The 21,939-nt window shown below is 46.0% G+C and overlaps 1 protein-coding gene across 9 annotated transcripts in view; it reads right to left on the minus strand.

Annotated features, from left to right (window-relative positions):
* Window positions 1-21,939, minus strand: part of A4GALT (alpha 1,4-galactosyltransferase (P blood group)) — a 58,923-nt gene that overhangs the window by 16,361 nt on the left and 20,623 nt on the right. The window contains exons 1-4 of one of the 9 annotated variants that reach the window (XR_007768850.1): window positions 1,736-2,148; window positions 1,588-1,623; window positions 1,046-1,182; window positions 476-734 (exon numbers count right to left, since the gene is read on the minus strand). The exons of 2 other annotated variants lie outside the window; for them this stretch is intronic. Coding sequence is in view for 5 of the 7 variants with exons in the window: in XM_050919872.1 (XP_050775829.1) it covers window positions 1,046-1,062 (17 nt within the window). In the remaining 2 variants the exon portion in view is untranslated. 6 more of the 9 variants (XM_050919872.1, XM_050919901.1, XM_050919886.1 and 3 more) reach the window with 6 other exon arrangements.

Genomic DNA, 21,939 nt, shown 5'->3' on the forward strand with positions numbered 1-21,939 from the left:
TTTTTCTCCTTCTGCTAGATGGAGGAGCCAGCCCCACAGGTTCTCAGTGTCTGTATCAAAATGGCACTGGAAAAAATGCCAACAAGACTCAGTGACCCAAAATCTACCAAAGAACATGTGATGAGAGGACAATCCCTTCATCAAAGCGTTTACAATTTAAGTGAGAATTAGCAATATGGCACAGAGGTTGATTCTGATCCATTGCCCCTCTCTCTCTCTCTCTCTCTCTCTCTCTCTCTCTCTCTCTCTCTCTCACACACACACACACGCATCCAAATTCACATTCTACACTACCGAGTTTTGTCGTCAAAAAGGCAGCTTTTGTCAACAAAACAGTAAAGGTGTACACACTGCGATACGACTTTTGGCGGCAAACATGTCCTGTTTCAGCGACAAAATAAAACCACCTCAACAAGAGAGATAAGGCTTTTTGTGCAAAATTTTTGTTGACAAAATGCCAGCATAGACACCACGCTTGATTTTTTTGCTTTAATTGGTCTCCAGGAGGTGTCCCACAATGTCCATCCTGACCGCTCTGGTCAGCAGTTTGAACTCCACTGCCCCACAGCCAGGTAACAACCATCTACCCCTCCCCCTTAGAAGCCCCAGGAATTTTTGAAATTCCATTTCCTGTTGGCTCGGCGTGGAGAGGTCTCATTGTATCTTCCCAGGTGACCATGGCAGCTTATTGCAGCAAATGCTCTCCCGCTTGGACCACTGCGGAGCTGCTGCATCTGCTCAGTATATGGGGAGAGGACAGAGGAGGCTGTGCAGTCCCAGCTATATTAGAGTCCTAGGAATTTTGATACTTACGGGCAGATTTCTCAAGGTTTGTGAGAAAGGGGTTATGATTAAGACATGCTGCAGTGCAGAATGGAGATAAAGGATCTGAGGCAGGTGCACCATAAAGCAAGGGAGGCAGATAGTCGCTCTGGTGCTGCACCTAAGACCTGCCGGTTCTATCCTCAGCGGCAATCCCACCTCCATCACCAAGAGCCCTGTGGATACTTTGGCAAGCCTGGAGGCGGTGGAAAGAGGACCTAACCTGGAGGATGAAGTCATTGATGAAGAGGTGGAGTTAGACAAAAATGTGGAGCTCCTAGCGGGGTCACCCAATGGGGAAGGCAGCCAGGAACTGTTCACCACTCCAGGAGGGTCTAGCCAGTTTCAGCAGTTGCTCTCCTGTGAACGAGAAGCAGGAGAGGAGACGCCTGGTAAGTGTCTGTGGTTTGTGTAGTGCGGAGGTGGGTTCAGGATATAGAAAATGTATAAGGCTGGCTGTGTTTCTGTGTGCCGCACATTCCCCTGTGCAGCTAATCAGTACAGCAGCACAGGGTGTTGATGCACAACAAGCTCACAGGAATCCTCCAGAGAGATCTCTAGGAAAGTTTCCTGGAGGTATTCTGCAATCCTCTGCCGAGGGTTCCTTGGCAGAGTTGCTTTGTTTCTTCCCCTATTGTAGGAAACTTTCCCATGCCATTCAGCAATCCTTTGTGCAGGGACCAAAGCAGTACGCAGGCAAGCAGCATAGGGGCCAGGGCAGAAGCCATGAGTGTGTAGTAGATGTGCCCTTGCTTCCCTGCTTACCTTCAGAAGTGAAGCATCTGCTACAATGACCCCGGCCTGTGGAAAAGTGTGAGAGAATTTTCAAATTTTTCCCCTAGTTGGCTGCAGCGCAACTTTGTTGAGTGCTCTCTTCCCCATGTATTGCCCCTCCCCCCCAGCTAACACTCACCATGCTTTGAGTGTTCACCAAGATATGTACTTGCCAAGAGTCAGTTAGAAAGTGACTGTCATGTTACCAGACATGTTTCAATGCTGTGCACGAATTTATCAATCATGCTTCTGTGCATTGTTCCTTGTGCTTCGGCAGATATGGCCTTGAGGAACACCCCATGCACTCTCGCTGAGTGTCTCCACCAGATAAGAAAGTGCCCAACACAGAGCAAGAAAACATGTTCTGGGAGGCACTGCACTTCTCTAATGCGGAGAAAAGGGAACATAAAGAATGGAGGGAAGCTGAAAGGCAGGACAGAAAAGAAAATCAGGAGTTTGTTAAGGATGCTACTGAGTGGATGATTAAAGTCATGGAGAAGCAAACGCAGATGCTGAAATCCTTAATAAAGTTGCAGACTGAGCAGATGCATGTCCGCCCTTACCTGCGGCACATCCAGAACTCTCTTCCATGATCCTTTACCAAATTCCGCCTGGACAGTCCTTCCCACTTTCCGGTACTTCTCGGTTTTCCCTTCACTCCGCCCCCTTGGACAACTTTCAAAATGATAACTGGACCTACACACAGCTCTGAGTGTGCGCCCTTCCCTGGCACCTTCTTTCCCACCAAGCACGCGCGCGCGTGTGTGTGTGTGTGTGTGTGTGTGAGAGAGAGAGAGAAAAGAAAAGGTTTTGAATGGTAACTCAACTTTATATGTTTCCTACAAATTGAGATAGCAGACACTACCAATACATACACAGGCAGTTTAATCATTTGATTACTGGAACGTAAGGCCCCACATTTCACCATTGCTTCCTAAGAAAACTACATGTAACATAACATTGCAGGACCAATCATAGAGACATACATTACTGATTCTCATTTTCAAAGTGTTGCTTCAAAGCCTCCCTGATTCAAATTGCACCCCTCTGTGTCCTTCTAATAGCCCTGGTATCTGGCTGCTCAAAATCAGCAGCCAAGCAGTCTTCTTCAACACACCGACCCTGAGCAAACCTTTCACTCTTAGATTCACAAAGATTATGCAATTTACGGCTATGACTATGTGAATCTTATCCTCACTGAGGTCTAATCTGCCATAAAGACCTCACTAGCACACCTTTAATTTGCCAAAGGCACATTCCACTGTCATCCAGCATTTACTCAGCCTGTTGAACAGCTCCTTATGTCTGTCCACGTTTCCCGTGTAAAGTTTCATGAGCCATGACAGTAAGGGGTACGCTGGGTCTCCTAGGATCAATATGGTCATTTCAACATCCCCCACTGTAATCTTCTGGTCTGGAAAGAAAGTCCCTGCTTGTAGATTTCTATAGAGGCCGGTATTCCTGAAGTTGTGTACATCATGCACCTTCCCAGACCACCCTGCATTGAAATGCCCACGGTGATCCACAAGCAACACCATGGAGAAGTACCCCTTCTTATTGATGTACTCTGTCATAAGGTGGTCTGGTGCCAAAACTGGAACATGTGTGCCATTGCCCCTCCATAGTTAGGGAAACTCATTTCTGCAAAGCCTTCCACTATTTCATGCACATTTCCCAGAGTCATGGTCCTTTGTAACAGGATGCAATTAATTGCCCTGCACATTTGTATTAACGCAGTCCCAGTGGTTGATATCCCGACTCCAAATTGATTCATGACCAACTGGTAGCAGTCTGGAGTTGCCAGCTTCCACACAGCAATTGCCACATGCTTCTCTATCAATAGGACAGCTCTTGTTCTGATGTCCTTGCCCCACAGTGCTGGGGCGAGCTCCGCACACAGTTCCAGGAAGGTGGCTTTCTGCAGCTGAAAGTTCTGAAACCACTGCTCGTCATCCCAGACCTGCATGACGATTCAATCCCATCATTCAGTGCTTATTTCCTGAGCCCAAAAGTAACAGTCCACTGTCTGCAGCTGTTCCGTGAATGCCAAAAGCAACCTAAAGTTGCTCCTATTCATATCACACAGCATGTCAGGCAACTGAGAGTCTTCGTCAGTTAGGAACTTCATGATTAACTGCACTGCCATCTGTGATGTTTTCATGACAGTTATCAGAGCACAGCAGGACCCATCCCTTCTCACAAAGATGCTGGGGTGCACAGCAAACAGGGACCATTAAAAATGTAGTGAAAAAGCCGGAAGCCTATGGAATGCTGGGACACTGAGCCTGGTCAGGGCTAGTGCAAGGATGTTTCGCACCCTAGGCGAAACTTCCACCTTGCGTCTCCCCTACGCCCTCACCCTGAGGCGCCCCCCATGGCAGTTCCCCCCCTCCGCCCTGAGACATCCTCCCTGCCCCAGCTCACCCCTGCTCCGTGCACGAGCACCCCGAGCACGCCGTGGCTGCTTCACTTCTCCCGCCTCCCAGGCTTGTGGCGCCTAAGCTGATTGGTGCCACAAACCTGGGAGGCGGGAGAAGTGAAGCAGCTCACTCCTGCCCCGCCTCCTCCCCGAGCACACCGTCACCGCTTCACTTCTCCTGCCTCACAGGCTTGCAGCGCCAATCAGCTTAGGTGCCGCAAGCCTGAGAGGCGGGAGCAGTGAAGCAGCCACGGCGTGCTCGGGGAGGCGGAGCAGGGGTGAGCTGGGGTGGGGAGTTCCCTTACGTGCCGCCTCCCCCCCTTACTTGCTGCAGGCAGCCCTCCCAGTGCCCCTCTGCCCCAGCTCCCTCCGCCTAAATGCCGGTGGCAACCAGGGTGGCCAAAGATCCGGCTGCCGCAGTCACTGCCACAGAAAATGGTGCCCCCCAAATCCCAGCACCCTAGGCGACTGCCTAGGTTGCCTAAATGGTTGCACTGGCCTGAGCCTGGTACCAAGATGTGCTGCAATCTGCTCCACCTTCCCACAAGACTTAGTGGCAGAAGTTGTCGAGCTGGACTGTGGGATAGGTACCCACACTGCATTGCTCACACTGTTGATGATAGTGCCCCAACTGCAGATGCGCTCTGCTGATAGACGGAGCGAGTGTGAACATGCAATACCAATTCTTATTATAGCGCTTTTTGGAGTGTCAACATAACTCTGTAGTGTAAACAAGGCCTTAATCTCCTGATGATTTGAGAGAGAACAGCAAAATCTCTATTCTGGAAAGACCACCTCTCCATAAAATTTTGGAAGGGTGAGAAAAAGCATCTCCCTTCCTGCCTTTGCTCAATATAGCAGCCTCTTAGGCCTGGTCTACACTATGCATTTATACCGAATTTAGCAGTGTTAAATTGAACTAACCCTGCACTCGTCCACACAACGAAGCCCTTTATTTTGATATAAAGGGCTCTTAATGTCGATATCTGTACTCCTCCCCGATGAGGGGAGTAGCACTGAAAACAGTATTGGCCTCCGGGCACTAACCCACAGTGCACCATTGTGACCGCTCTGGACAGCAATCTGAACTCGGATGCACTGGCCAGGTAGACAGGAAAAGCCCCGTGAACTTTTGAATTTCATTTCCTGTTTGCCCAGCATGGAGCTCTGATCAGCATGGACTGTATGGGAGATACTGGATCTGATCGCTTTATAGAGAGACAAATCTGTTCTATCAGAGCTCCGTTCCAGAAGACGAAATGCCAAAGCATTTGAAAAAATCTCCAGGCTATGATAGACAGAGGCCACAGCAGGGACTCAACACAGTGCTGTGTGACAAGTGTAATGGAAAGCCAAAGAATCAAATGGACGCTCATGGAGGGAGGGAGAGGGGACTGAGGACTCCAGCTGTCCCCGCAGTCTCCGAAAAGCATTTGCATTCTTGGCTGAGCTCCCAATGCCTGAAGGGTCAAAAACATTGTCCCGGATGGTTCAGGGTATATGTTGTCAATTTACCCGCCTCTCCCTCCCTCCCCCATGAAAGAAAAGGGAAATCGTTTCTCGCCTTTTTCAATGTCACCATATGTCTGCTGGATGCTGCTGGTAGACACGGTGCTGCAGCGCTGAACAGCAGCATCCCCTCACCTTCCTTTTCTGATGGTAGACGGCACAAAAGGCTTGAAAACCGTCCTCATCATCCCGTGAGTGCTCCTGGCTGGCCTCAGTGAGGTCAGCCGGGGGCACCTGGGCAAAAATGGGAATGACTCCCGGTCATTCCCTTCTTTAAGCTTTGTTTCCTGGAGAGGCAGATGGTGCAATAGGCTTGGTAACCATCCTCATCATAGCAGCTGGAGGCTGAGCTCCTCTCCCCTCCCCTTTTCATGTCTAATGAAGATTCTGTCCTGCCTGGACTATCATAGCAGCGGGAGGCTGCACTCCTCTCCCCCCCACCCTTTAACGAGTAATGGAGATTCTGTCCTGCCTGGACTATCATAGCAGCTGGAGACTGCCTCCCCCTCATTTTATCTCACTAAAAAGTCAGTGTTTCTTATTCCTGCATTCTTTATTACTTCATCACACAAATGGGGGGGGGACTGCCATAGTAGCCCAGGAGGGGTGTGGGAGGAGGGAAGCAATGAGTGGGGTTGTTGCAGAGGCACCCCCTAGAATGGCATACAGCTCATCATTTCTGTGGACCATCTGGGGCTCTGACCTGGAGCGGCTGTGCTCTCTGGTTCTCTAGTAGACTTGCCCCATATTCTAGGCAGGACTGACTATTTTTAGACAAAACATAAAGAAGGGAATGACCTGGGGAGTCACTCTCATTTTTGTCCATGCGCCCCCGGCCAACCTCAGCGAGGCCAGCCAGGAGCACCCATGACAGCAGCAGACAGTACAAAAGGACTGGTAACCGTCATCACCAATTTCCAAAGCAGCAGACGGTGCAAAAGGCTCGTAACCGTCTCTGCTACCTTGCAAAGGCAAATGAATGCTGCTGTGTAGTACCACGTCTGTCAGCAGCATCCAGTACACATACGGTGACAGTGACAAAAGGCTAAATGGGCTCCATGGTTGCCATGCTATGGCATCTATCAGGGCAATCCAGGGAAAAAGGGCGCTAAATTATTGTCTGCTGTTGCTTTCATGGAGGAAGGATTGAGTGATGACATTTATCCAGAAACACCCGCAACACTGTTTTTGCCCCATCATGCATTGGGATCTCAACCCAGAATTCCAATGGGCGGGGGAGACTGCAAGAACTATAGCTATGGGATAGCTACCCACAGTGCAATGCTCCGGAAATCGACACTAGCCTCAGTACATGGACGCACACCGTCGAATTAATGTGCTTAGTGTGGCCGCGTGCACTCGACTTTATACAATCTGTTTTAAAAAACGGTTTCTGTAAAATCAGAATAATCCCGTAGTGTAGACAAACCCTTACTTTTCTGGTCTTTTAAAAGAAAACCACCAAGATATATTGAAAACAGGGCAGAGAACTGCAAGCCAGATCCTCAACTGATCTGCAGGCAGCAGATGCCAACTGAGGATTTGTTTCTAAAACAGGGCTTTTACCAAGTTAGCACTGGCATAACTGTAGTGCGAGTTTGAGAGGAATTATAGTTATGCCAGTGACGAGCAAACCGAAATAGTTCAGTTGTTCCTGATAGGCAATATGTTTGGATTCTTATATGAACCTTTTGCAGACTATCTACTTCTCTCCCACAGCTGTGAGAAAAACTCTCCCTTTCCCTCTGGCTTCTCATCACTCTCCTCCCTCTCCCCCACAGTTGGTATCCTAACTCAATTCCCCATTTAGGACAGGATATGGACAGGATATGCTGCTGCATGTCTACCTCGAGTGGCCTGGTTACAAGGCTTAGCAGCTGCTCTCAATGTCTTTAAGGTACCTGGGGATAGGTTTCTGTTTGTATGTATCTCAAATGAAAAACCACATAGCACATAAAACCTTTGGGAAAATAATGTCCCAGGCTTCCCGCTCCCCTAGTCTTTTGCTGTTGCTAACTGGTTTCTATGTTTATAGTACAGCAACAGATCATTACACTCTGATTCCTGCCAGAGCAATCTACAGTCTATTTCTTGCCACCCTTGTAAATATTTGTTAGGTTGCTAGATTTCCACGCGTCCCAACTAACAAACAATGCCTTCACTGCTGTTTTAAATCTGTAGCACACAAGGAAATAATTACTGCCAATATCTCTGCTCTGTAGCCGTCGCAAGAGTTGGATTGATAGTTCACTCTGCTTGGTTGGAAGCGGGGAAAAGAGGTCTGGTTCAACAATTTACTGCTCATCTGTTATTTGGTTGAGCTGAGGCTTATGTCATCATACAATGTAATGCACACTGGAAAACAATCCCAACTATACAGATAAATTAGCCATTACCACTCAAGAGAGATCTTGGAGTCTTCATGGATAGCTCTCTCTGAAAACATCTACTCAATGTGCAGCGGCAGTCAAAAAAGCTAACAATGTTAGGAACCATTAGGAAAGGGATAGATAATAAGACAGAAAAATGTAGTGCCACTATATAAGTCCATGACATACCCACACCTTGAATACTGCATGCAGTTTTGGTCACCCCATCACAAAAAAGATATATCTGAATTGGGAAAAGTACAAAGGTGGTCAACAAAAATGATTAGGGGTATGGAACAGCTTCCATATGAGGAGAGATTAAAGACTGGGAAGGTTCATCTTAGAAAAGAGATGACTAAGGGGAAATATGATAGAGGTCTATACAATTATGTATAGAGCGGAGATAGCAAATAAGGAAGTGTTATTTACCCTGTCACATAATATAAGACCCAGGGGTCATCCAATGAAATTAATAGGCATCAGTTAAAAAAACAAACAGAAGGAAGTACTTCTTCACACAATGCAGTCAACCTGTGGAACTCATTGCGAGGGGATATTGTGATGGCTAAGAATATAACTGGGTTCAAACAAGAATTAGATAAGTTCATGGAGGATATATCCATCAATGACTATTAGCCAAGATGGTCAGGGATACAACCCAATGCTCTGACTGCCCGAAGCTGTGAATGGACGACGGGGATGGATCAATCATTAATTCTGTTCATTCTCTCTGAAGCCAGCCACTGCTGGAAGACAGGATACTGGGCTCACAGGACCATTGGTCTGAACCCTTATGGCCATTTTTATGTTCTGATACCTACCTTGATCTAGACTGATTTCTGTTCTCAGCGTGAAAGACTAAGTCAAGTATGATCTGGAAGTGCAAGTGCTGCATGTCCACTGATAGCACTGATTGCGAGCTAGTCCAGAGACAAGAAAATCTTTCACGGTCCGATTTCCTTAAGAGGCCCTCAGCTGAACTAAAAACTGGGATAACTGTATGTGATTGGTATACCTCTCTGCTTATGATGCTCTAAAAAGCAGCTGTCTGCATGATTCAATTTGGTGAATTATTTTTATTCTGGCTGGAGTTGGTAACTGTGGTATCGAACACAGAAACGAAGAGCAGGAGACTCTCCTGTGTTCCTGGCTGGACAAGGAGACAGACTGGGAACCAGGAAGGGACTGAGATCAGACAAAGAGCCAGTGGGGAAGACTAGCTGGGCAAGGAGACTGGACTAAGAGGTCTGTGTGGGGAGGAGATGAGACTGGGACAAGGAGCTTGGGATGGAAGAGTGAATCTCGGATGGGGGTCCTAGTGAAGGAGACTAGGACTGGCTGGGAAAGAGGACTGGGATTAGCAGTCTGTGCGGTGGAGACCTGGGTGAAGTCAGTGGGTCTGGTATAAGAAGCCAAAAGGGGATAAGAGGCAGGACAGGGACAGGCTGGAGGCGACAGGGCAGGAGTTAAGCGTGGGGCAGGAAACACTGTGCCCAGTAGACTGCACTCCCCCTCTTGCTCGAGCCAGGCTTCTGTTCTTAGCGTGAAAGATTCTATGAAGTACAAGTGGAAAGTGCTGCTCAACCACTGACAGCACTGGTTGTTTGCTAGTCCAAACACAAGAGATTCTTTCACTGTCTACATTCCCCCTCCAGAGCCTGGAATGGAACCCAAGGGTACTGAGTATCACAACCCCTCTCATGTCTGCAAATATTTGTGAAGCTCACCTGCAAAGTACTTGTCTCAACCCGCTCTAGTGCTGGTCCATATATAGGATGACAACTTACTATTGCCATCAGTTGCTCCTTTAGCTCAATGGCAAAGCTCTGTGTTGTGGATATAATAGACTCAAGGAGTTCAATCTATTAGCTTAACAAAGAGAAGTTGAAGGAGCTACTTGATTACAGTCTACAAGTACCTACATTGGGAATAAATATTTGATAATGGGCTCTTCAATCTAACAGAAAAAGGTTTATCATCATCATCCAATGGCTGGAAGTTAAAATAAGGTCTACATTGTTGACAGTGAGAATAATTAACTATTGGAACAAGTTATCAAGGATAATGGTAGATTCTCCCCAGTGATAATTATTTAATCAAAACTGAATGCTTTTTCTAAAAGATCTGTTCTAGGAATTATTTTGAAGGAGGAGTTCTGACTGCCTGTATAACACAGGCTACAGACTAGATGATGACAATGGTTTTTTCTGGCCTTGGAATCTATGAATCATATAATTAAAGAGTGTATCAAAATGTATACCCACGGGGGGGAGCAAATTAAGGTTTCACAGGCAACATTAATTCTAGCATTTCTTGACTTTTGAGTGTTTGACTTTACAACACTAATGTGTTTTTGTGCGTAATGGGTTTTAGTATGTGATTATTTTTAGCACTGTACATACAGGCTGGAGTTTTTAAGTGTTCTATTTCCTTTTAGGATTTTTTTTTTAAACTTTGAAAGTCCAGGCTAACTGCCAGGTTTAATTCCCTGAAATCCGAAGGGTAGACTTACCATAAACAGACATGTTATAGCAACACCACCACCACCCACTCAGATATGCATTGCAAAAGCCTGATGTGCTTTAAGAAAAATGAGATAGGGTCAGGGGGCTGTGGACTATATCAAGGTCTGACTGGAGTCTTTACTGCTGTACCTCTCCTATGAGACTAGGAGTTCTTCATAAGAAGTAGATTTAAAAAAAACACAGTATTAAATTGTTAGAGGAATGCAAAATTGTTTAATTTAGTTATGTACTTTGGCATTTGAGAGAGATTTGTTTTCCCCATCTCTAGCTTTCCTCATGAATAAGTCTAGGATTTAAACAGGAAGGAAACTCAAGAGGGTTCTATAGTAATTTTAAAAGGGTTTTTATCAAACTGTACACTACAAGTCTGTCAAATTTACCAGAGAGTTATATAGTTCTGCTACAGAGGTAGGATGCTTTAACAAGTCTATTGAATTTAATAGAGAATAACTTTTCTATATTACCTTCCAGTTAGGGATTTATTCAACACCCATCCTCAAATCAACTCACCATTTTATTTTATTTTTCTGCATTTATTTTTTAGTATTTCCAAAGCTGACAGTTTGACAGGCCTGAAGTCCTATGTTTTTTCACAAAAAAGATGATAATGCAAAAACTTGCCCACACTTCCTCACTAATAAGCCTCAACCTGACCTGGAGGGACCACCTCAGAGTGACTGGGTGCACCTAACCAATCCTTGAGACTACCAGCTGAGTAATACCTTCTAATTTCTTTTTCTATGTGTGAAACAAATGGCTGCCTGTGTGCAAATTTAAAATAAAGCAGCATAGTCTCTGCCTTCTCATATTTCTTCCTGCCCACACTGTTCCCTCTTTTTCCTTAGTCTCTATTACATAAACATACAGAGTGAGGAAAGAGATTTTATCTGTACTAGAAAGTTGTACTGGTTTCACTATGAATAGTTTTGGAAGGATTAGAGTTTTATTCACTGTGCACACACAATGATGAAAAAAGTTTCCACTGATACAACTCAACATTTACAGAGAAGCAAAAAAAATGCTGCTTGAGAAATTAGTTTGATTTAAGGTTATTTATTCTGTATATTTTGACATGAAATTGACAGTATAAAGGTGCACTTTACTTATTCCCCTTCCTGCATGGGAATAGTTTACTGATACTAGCATAACTGAATCTACACTAGGAGTTGTATCACTATAACCATATTAGTTTTAAAAAAATCACAACCAACACATTTATACCAATATAACTTTTGGTGTAGAGCAGGCCTTAACCTTTGTCTACACAGGGAAAATGTGTTACCTCACAAGTTTTGATTAACCTGCTGTTAAATACCATCTTAGCACCTAGTGCTAACAAAGACAGTCATGTTTAAAAAACATGTTAACCAGTTGGGGGCCCATGAGCTAAGTTTTCTTGGCAACTAATAGTCCATCTCTGTGCAATGGTCGTTTAGAAGTAGATATATGAAATATGGAAATTCCCTTAGAAAAAGAAAATAAGAGAGGCCATACACAGTTCCCCTTAATCTACATACTTTATCATGCAGATTGCTGGCAGCTTGTTGACATAGGGAAAAAATCCATTGGCTTTGTTTCATACATGACTGATCAACGTCACACTTAGTCCAATATCGGTTATGGAACAACTCCACTATTTATCATGAGCCGGATTGTATCCGGGCCTAATGCAGCCATGCATAAGTGTAACACACACATACCCCTGCTCAACTTCTGCATCTCAACTCAGGCGCTTAGGTGAAAACAGTAGCTACCCGCCCAGTACTTGCCCCCAAATATAAGACCAGGGAATGGATATGGCAGAAACTCCTTTGAAGTTTCCAATGAAAGGAGTTGGATGTACCTCCTGGGGCAGCATTACAACACACTGCCTTATGCCAAGGGGCTAGAAGCAATGACTCAGTCTATCACTATCATACCAAGGCAGTGTTCCAATTCGGACTGAAATCTGACATGTCTTCTGCCACAGGATCTAGGGTGGTGGTACATCTCACACAAGCTAAACCAGGTGACTACTTGAATTGGAGTACTGTAGGACAACTTTGCCAAGTAATATTGTAGCTCCAAGAAATAGCACTCTCCTTTCAGCGTCAATACATATCCAGTGACCATGGTTCTAGAAAGAAATATGCTGAACAAGGAGTTGTTTTTCAGAATTATTTTTTTTTAAAGTTCTTCCTCGTTTTTTGTGGTCTTTTAAGATTCCTCAGTAAGAAGAATGTTGGCCATGGTGCCCTGGCTAAATTCCAAATGAGATGATAATATTCTTTGTCTTCCTAATTTCCCTCTGCAGTTTCCGTTAGATATACTGTAGTACTTTTCTTCATTTCTTGCCCTAAATTGTATGATTTTACTGTGTCTTCAACAGCAGAGGTCAATTCACCCCAGATTTGGCTGTATATTGTAGATGGTTATCTTTTGTAATGAAATATAGCGTGTATTTATGTAACTTCTGCCAAGTGGAGCCAGCAGTAACCGGAACCAGTTTAAACATCTAGGGGTTCCTTTCCATCGATATAACACAGAACCAGCTCAGGTTCTAAAGTCCGGCAATCCAAAAGTCTCTTTAATGTGCCCATCCCTTCTCTGCACTCCAATCAGTTGCTGTCCTGGGTCAGTGCAGACTCAGAGTTCAGAGGTGCATCTACAGAGCTCACCTCCCACCCTAAGTGGAGGCAAGGAGGTACCTCACGTATTCTGCAGCCCCTTACTTGTAACACTGACAGACCCTAGTTGGTGGCAGGCAGAACTGAACCTGGGACCTCTGGAGCTAAATGCATGAGCCTCTACTGCATGAGCTAAAAGCCCCCTGGCCCTTAACTAAGGCTATACAGCAGATGCATTAATCTCTCTCTAAGTGGATTCCATGCCACTAAATGGGACAGAGCACCACACTCAGGTGGTGTGGAGGTTACATTTATTTCAAAATGTATTGAAATAAAAATTAAAACCCAGATACCTAGTATTAGAATCATTGCTGAGAACCAACAGCATCCTTGGAACTGGACAGACATAAGATGAGAGTGTTCTGGGGGGAGGGGAGGGCGGGGAAATGGGGACAAGGGTCCCGGGGGGGGTCCCAGGACAGGGCAGTTAGGGAATAAGGAGCAGGGGAGGTTAGATGGGTCAGGGGTTTTGAGGGGGGCAGTCAGGGGCAGGAAGGCAGATAGGGGGAGGGGGCCAGGCTGTTTGTAGTGTTGCTAGGAAGGTCTCTGTGTGATAGCATGTTGTTCAGAGGTGGAAATATACCTGGAGGCCCTTGCTCCCTACAGCCTGAACAGCTATTGTAATGGCGATTCCCTTTCCTTTCCTTTTGCTGGAATAGGCTTTGACAAGCAGCCCTTTCTATGCATCCTGCTTTTATAGGAATCTCCCTCAGTTTTTTGCCCAGCTGGCTTTATCACTACTTAGGCCTGGCTCCTTTTACACAAGAATCACCTAATTCCTCTCAGGGGGGACCTTTTCTGTAGTCAGGTTGGCTTAACCTCAGGTTCTCCAGCCCACAGGCAAGCCATCCTGTTACAGAGAGTATCCAGCTGACATCCCAGGTCTCACTGTCACAGCTAGTGCCAGAGCACAAACAGGGACTTACTCCTCTGTACTATTTACAGGTACTGGGACAGGTGGAATTAGCCTGCCCAAAACTAGAGGCCTGTCCCTGCAACTGAGGGGGAGGAGTGACTGGACCCTGGCCACAAGTTAGTACTGGGGACAACAAATGGAAAAACAAGGATAGGAGTGAATGTTAAAGGTTAAAAATAAGATATCCAGAGGGGAACACTGAGCAGAGAACCCCTGAACAGCATTACTGATCCTCACAGGTGTCTAAGGAGCCAGTGGACACTGCCCAAAGAAACTCTGCCCAGCGACATGATCAGATAAGAGCCCAGAAATAGGCCCCATGGTTGCAGAGCACACTCTGCCTCCATCCAGCTTCCTCTTCGTGGTACGATGAATGGCCATCCATGAAGGGTATAATAGGACAGGGAAGGGTCGGATCTGCTGCCAGACACATGGACCATGGTGGCCATTCCCCTTCCCCAAGACCCCCACTGCCTCTGCTGTTCCTCCCTGCTGCTGCTGACCGCATCCCTCCTCCTCAGGGAATGCGGCAAGCCAGCGGTGGCCAGGAGGTTCTGGAGAGGGAGTGAGCCCACGGCAGCTCAAGCTGTGCGTGCTGGCCCGGTGTGGCTGGGGCCATGGGGCAGTGGCAGCAGCTCCATCCAGTGTGGCCATGGCCCAACCATCAGCTCGGGGTGGTGGCAGTGGCTCAGCCCGGTGTGGTCAGGACTGGACTGGCGGTGGGGGCGGGGGCGCAGTCCATTTTGGCTGGGGTAGGCAGAATGGAACTCCTCCAGTTGCAGGGGGAAGGGTCCTCAGGGCTTCTCCTGTTATGGGGGGGTGGAGGGGGTCAGGGCTCCGGCATGTGAGGGGACGGAGCCTCGGGTGGAAAGTGTGCAACCAGCAGGCTAGCCTCCCCAAAGCGAGGGTTCACCCATATGAACAGCCATCTCGGAGCAGATTGATGAGGAGGGCCACAGCTGGGTTGTGCATAAATGAGGAAGTGTTAGAAGAAGTACAGCAAGACTCTCATAAAGAGGAGGCGGCGGCGGCAGAAGAGGGGCTGCAACATGATGCACCCTACATAGATATGTGCCAAGGTCTCCCTCTCACTGCAGAAGGAGCAGATGTCAAGGGAGTTAATGCCTCTGCTTATGGCTCCACGGAGGAGCCACCAAACTAATATCCCTAGCAGGACATGTACCCAGAGTGGAGTACAGATTGGCACAGTGGGCTTCCTCACCCTCCTCAGGTGCCAGCAGGTTCCACCACTTGATGTCAGGGCAGGACATAACGGGGAGGAAATGGATGGTATGAAGTACAAGTATGTAAGATGCTTTTTGGGCATACTTGGGAGACAGATGGGCAGGATGTCTTGCAGCTGACTCAGATTGGGTGTGTCGGGGTGGCTTGTCATTGGGCCCTTGCCCCACGACAAGTTCCAGAGGCCCAGGTGCGAGCAGGGAGCACTTTCCTGCCTGGCCCACTCGAGGAAAATGAAAGTAAAAGGCACACAACAGGGAACACACAGGGCAGGCAGTCCTATGTGGTGGCCGAGTGCCACAAGGTCTGCCCAGTCCCTCTGATCATAATCCAGGAGATGTCTGGCACACCAAGGGGGATTACATCCCTACGTGGCCAAGCAAGGGTTATGGCAATCTAGTCTTATGAGATTTGCCCCTCTCAGAAATGCAAGTACCAAGGAGAGTTTTCCATTATAAAATGCTTTCAGTAGTGTATTTCCGCATGTACAGAGGTGCAATAACTTATTTCAGCATTAACCGAAATAATCATTGTGCCCACATGCTAAAAAGCACATTCCAAACTACTACAGAAGGGCGTATAACCTGCGTCTACTTCAGCCATGACTGTTAGTTAAGCATTATCGAACCAATTGACCACTTGTGGAGGGAGGCATAAGAGGATTATTAGTTAAGTATTTCCATAATGCAGAAAGGCATAATATACTCAAGGAGATATAACCGTACAACAAACATGTAAGGCATTCTTAAGAGGCCAGAGTAACATGTTGGCTTTAAACGCTTCATTAAATATTCTTCTAATATTAAGCCCAAGATGTCTCAGATGTTTTCCTAGATGATTATAATAAAATATTCAAAGCCTGGTGTTTTTCCACTGCTTAATGGAAGAGAATACTTCCAACATTTCATTTCCCTCTATTGTTTGGTATAGTGTTTACTTTTTGCTATTCTCTGAGCTAAGGGAAGCAGTGAGTTTTCAGTGAAAATAACTTTAAGTAGTTTGCTGCCAACATGTTAACCCATAGCTTTATATTTTTGACAAATGAGGGTTATCTCCATGATGCCTCAAGACTCATTCTTGAGCCTGATTCTCACCAAATCCACCTTGTACCATTCTGGCAGTGATAATGGGTCTTAAAGTGGCCTAAAGTGGTCTCCCACTCACTTTAAGTCCCCTTAACACTGCTAGAAGTGACCTTAAAGGAAGGCGGGGTGGGGATAGTGTAAATATGAATCAGACCCCATTGTAGAATCATAGAAATGTAGAGCTCAAAAGGTCATTTAGTTCAGTTTCCTGTGCTGACGCAGGACCAGGAAAACCTAGACCATACTTGACAGATGTTTGTCCAACCAGTTCTTAAAATCTGCTAATGACAGGGATTCCACAACCTTCCTTGTTAATCTATTCCAGTGCTTAACTAGCCTGATATTTAGAAAGTTTTTCCTAGTATCTAACCTAAATCCCCCTTTCTGCAGCTTAAGCCAATTATTTCTTGTCCTGCCTTCAGTGCACATGAAGAACAATTGTTCACGGTCCTCTTTATAAAAGAGCCCTTAACATCTTTGAGAGAGACTGGATAAGAGTCTTCAATCTTCTTTTTTCAAGACTAAATGTGCCCAGTTTTTTATTAAGCCTTTTGTCAAAATCAGGTTTTCTAAATATTTTATCATTTTGTTGCTCTCCTTTGGACTCTCTCTAGTTTATCCGCATCTTTCTTTAAAAGGGTGATATCCAAAACTGCACACTATACTCCAGCTGAGGGCCCATCAGAAAGTTAAGCAATTTATAAAATTAAGGACAAACTAAAGCTGAAAAAACAGGTGAGAAGTATATGCATACTAAAAGCCGAGCAGGCTTATTTTTACAATTTAATACTGTCATTCAAATTTTAATGAACTCTGTGACTAAAAAGCATATGCAAACTCAAACCACACACAGGAACTCCTCACTTAACGTTGTAGTTATGTTCCTGAAAAATGCGACTAAGTGAAATGATGTTAAGTGAATCCTATTTCCCCATCAGAATTAATGTAAATGAGGGGATTAGGTTCCAGGGAAATATTTTTCAACAGATAAAAGACTATAATTTATATTATGTAATATTATATATATACACACACACACACACAGAGTATATGTTTTAAACAAACAATTTAATTCTAGTACACAGTGATGATGATTGTGATGCTTAATTGAGGGGAGGAGTCAGAGGATGGGATATTCCCAGGGAATGCCTTACTACTAAATGATGAACTAGCAATTGGCTGAGCCAGGGTCAGCTCCAGGCACCAGCAAACCAAGCACATGCTTGGGGCGGCACAATTACAGGGGCAGCACTTTTGCTTTGGCAGTTGTGCTCTCTAGGCTGAGCCCTCAAGGGTTAACTCTCACACTCTACAAGGCAGCAGGAAAGGAGGGAGGGCAGACAGGGACAGAGACTCACACCGTGTGTGTGTGCGCGAGAGAGAGTGAGACTTACACCGTGTGTGTGCGTCAGTGAGTGAGAGATGCCCATTTCCTCTTTAAATATGAAGAGTGGGGTCAAAAGTACACGGCCTTGTTAATTAGATCAGCAAGCTGAGACCTGATCACAGCTGCAGCTGCCTGGAAGCTCCCTCTGTTGTGTTCCCCCCTGCTCTATGGAAGATGGGGTAAGCGGGGTGCAGGAGCAGTGGGAGCAGGACACTGACATTAGCTCCCCTCCCCCCCCCAGCAAGCAGGAGTCTCGGAGAGCAGCTTCAAGGCAGAGGGCAGGAGCAGCACATGGCAGTGAGAGAAGGGACAGCTGCAACTGCTAGCCTGCTGTGCAGCTGCCGCACAGGGAACTTAGGAGAGTGGGGAGCTGATAGGGGGCTGCCAGTCCACCCTGGTTCCAAGCCCCCACCAGCTAGCTGCAACAGGCTGCTCTTCCTGCAAGCAGTGGACAAAGCAGATGGCTGCCAAACAACGTTAGAAGGGAGCATTGCGCAACTTTAAACGAGCATGTACCCTAATTGATCAGCAACGAAACAACGTTAACCGGGATGACTAAGTGATGAGTTACTGTACACACAAATTTTCAGTTTAGATGAATCAGTAGATAAGGGTTCTGAGACTTTTAGGCACCTAAATACCTTCTTGTGAGAATGAGTTACACACAAAGAGTAAAGCAGCAGGAGGAGGGAAGTGGTGGTGGTGTTCATCTACAGGTGCTAAAACAATTTGTATAGTGAGTGGAGCTGAAACTGGATCAAACACTAAACCAGTATATGATGGAAGCCACTTCAAACCAAGGGGTGCTTCTATACCTCCAGCACCCATGTGTTCACCTCACAACTTTTAGCCCAATTGTCAGAGCACTGGCTGGGAAGCCCAGTTCCATTTCCTGCTCTTTGTCAGAGAGGGAGAAAGGATTTGAACAGAGAGTCTCCCACCTCCAAGGAAAGTGCTCTAACCACTGATCTATGGGATATTCTGGTGTAGGGAGTCCCTCAGTCTCTCCTGTTGAAGCTGTTGCACTGTGGATAAATAAAGCAAGAGTATACCTCTACCCCGATATAATGTGACACAATATAACACAGGCTCGCGTATAGCACAGTAACCCCAGGGCTCTGGCAGCGGGGCTCGGCCAGTGATTTAAAGGGCCTGGGGCTCTGGCTGCTGCAGGGAGCCCCAGGCCCTTTAAATCAGCGCTGGAGCCCTGCCACCACTACCCCAATATAACGGGGTTTCACCTATAACGCAGTAGGGATGTTTGGCTCCCGAGGACTGCATAGTATCGGGGTAGAGGTGTAACTGGAGTGAATCAGTAGGAGGAACCTGCCATGCCAGAGATCCCCCAGCTCCATGAGGAATCCAGTGAACCTTGGAGCAAGCTTGGTAGGGAGAGACTGATCTGGCTATCTGGCCATAGGGCCTCGAGTAAAGCTCCTACCCAGGCACCCCTACAATCAGGTGGTGCCACTGACTTTTTGGTTGACTCCAGGAGGCGCTTGTTCTCTGAGTCTGAGCTTTTGCTTTTCCCCACGGTAAACAAAAGAAGTAATCCTGCAAGGGCAGGGCCCACTGCAAGCATTAAGAGCCTGGGGCCTAGACTGAGCTCACCCTGGGGTAATAACTGGGTATGGTAAGGAGCCTAAAGCCAGCTAGGGAGGTGTCACTGAGGGACTTTCACTGGACCACCAACTCATTCTCATTTTCCATCTCTCTCTGGCTCAGTGACTATTGCACTGTGCATAAATACTACAGTCACTGGGCTGCGGGGGTGGGGGGGGGGAAGAGGGGGAAAATGACTCTTTGGTCCAGTAGTCCGAGCAACCTCTCAAGAGGTGGGAAGCCCCCTTTTCTGACAGAGAGAAGGGAACCGAACCTGAGTTCCCCACATCCCAGGAGAGTGCTCTAATCAATGGGCTAAAAGTTATAAAGTGGGCACCACCATCATCATCACCTCCTTCTGGATTTTGGATGGGGCCCGATCCAGTAGGCATGCCCAGTGGTCACCTACCAGATTGGGATGGACACGGACACACACACACACACACACACACACACACAGCGCGCACCAAATTCCTCTCTTCTCTGGAGCATAGGTGGGAGATAAATGTCCCAGTGTCTGATGCAGCAGTGCTTATGCCGAAAGGCTGAAATTTATGTGCCTAAGGAACTTTTTACTCGAAAAACAGTGGCCAAGTGAGTTCAGGCAACTACCAGAAAACTCCTGCCAAACCCGGATCACAGTGGAGTTAAAAACTGGGACTTCAAGAGCTAAGTCTGGGGTTTAGATGCCTAAGTACCTTTGTTCTTGCAAGAATGGGAGTATTTGATGTACAGTTGCCTCCAGATATAAACAAGGGCCCTGAACCTCAGTTTGGAGCTGTGTGTGTGGATGCTTGTACCCAAATGGCGCTCCCTTGACTAAAACAGGATTCTATGCAAGCAAAAGAGGCCACCCACATGGAGCCATTTGCTTGACTGGGACATGAAATGTAAACATGTGGCCTTAATAACATATATTCCAGATTGGGTCATTAATACAATTAAGATATTTTGACCTTTTTAATGGACTAAATCTAAACTAAAGTTACTTAGATAGCAATACACATCCATAGTTTTTGGAGACAGGTTAATAAGTTGTTGTTTACTTTATTCATAAAGTGAAAGCAGAATCAGCTTCCTGGAATATGTAACCTGGTTCAACACATTGTTACGTTGCATGGCTTCAATCAGGAAGGAAGAACTTGGGTTGGCGGGGAGGGGGATTGTTTGTCTCTCCTCTCCCACTCACAGCTATAGATTTTCTCTCAGTCAATTGATTGAATCTAGAATAAATTATAGAATCATAGAATATCAGGGTTGGAAGGGACCTCAGGAGGCCATCTAGTCCAACCCCCTGGTCAAAGCAGGACCAATCCCCAGCCAGCTTTTTACCCCAGTTCCCTAAACGGCCCCCTCAAGGATTGAAATCTCAACCCTGGGTTTAGCAGGCCAATGCTCAAACCACTGAGCTACCTCTCCCCCCATAATACTTTGCATTTCCATACAAGGATCTCAAACTAATTTACTCATATTTATTAATGAATCCTCAGTACTCTTGTGAAGTAAGTCTTAACCCCATTTTACAGATGGGTATTTGGCACTGGTGCAACCACTGCTGGAATACTGTGTCCAGTTCTGATGGCAACAATTCAAGAAGGAAGTTGATCAAGTGGAAAGGGTTCAGAGAAGAGCCATGAGAATGATTAAAGACCTAGAGAACATGCCTTACAGTGATAGACAGAGAGCTCAATCTATTTAGCTTAACAAAGAGAAGGCTAAGGGGTGACTTGATTACATTCTATAAGTACCTACATGGGGAACAAATATTTAATAAATGGACTCTTCAGACAAACAAAGGTATAATACAATCCAATGGCTGGAAGTTGAAACTGGGCTCTCCTGCCGACAACACCAACACTGCTCGTTGGGAGTGGAAGTTTTTTTTGTCACCAGGAGAGCGCTCTCCTGGTGACAAACAGCTGCTATACTGAGTGCCTTTTAGTGGCATGGCTGTAGCGGCGCAGCCATGTTGCTAAAAGTTGTGTAGCGTAGACAGTTTAATTCTTGGAACAATTTATCAAGGGTCATGGTGGATTCTCCTTCACTGACAATTTTAAAATCAAGATTGGATGTTTTTCTAAAATTTCTGCTCTAGGAATTATTTTGGGGAAGTTCTGTGTTATACAGGAGGTCAGACTAGATGACCACAATGGTCCCTTAATAGATTCCAAGGCCAGAATTAGTGAGTAACAGATGTTGCCACAGAATATACCAGTAAGCGTCCTGATTCTAAGAATTATAGAATAGATCAGAGTTTTGTCCAGGAAAGGACTGTAGACTTCGGCCTTTAGTCCCCCTTAACTGGAAAAACTATTGTTTACAGCTCTTAGACTCTGAAAGGCATAGACAAGCAGAATTTACAAATCCTCGCCAATATTTACACTATAATGAAATGTAGGGTAGGTGCTGGAAGAGACAATGGAGAGAAAGGATGGAAATACAGTAATTTGATATTGTAGCAATAGCTACATGCGTAAGAGTGAGTAAACTGATACTAGTAATATGGAACTGAATTGTAAGCTCTTGATGGCAAAGATGGTATGTGTTTGTACAATGCTGAGCACAGTCATTGCATAACTAATAAAATCTAGTGGGGACATTAAATATGAGCAACATTTTAGCC

The sequence above is a fragment of the Gopherus flavomarginatus genome, chromosome 1, assembly GCF_025201925.1.
Source record: "Gopherus flavomarginatus isolate rGopFla2 chromosome 1, rGopFla2.mat.asm, whole genome shotgun sequence".
Classification (NCBI taxonomy): Eukaryota; Metazoa; Chordata; order Testudines; family Testudinidae; genus Gopherus; species Gopherus flavomarginatus.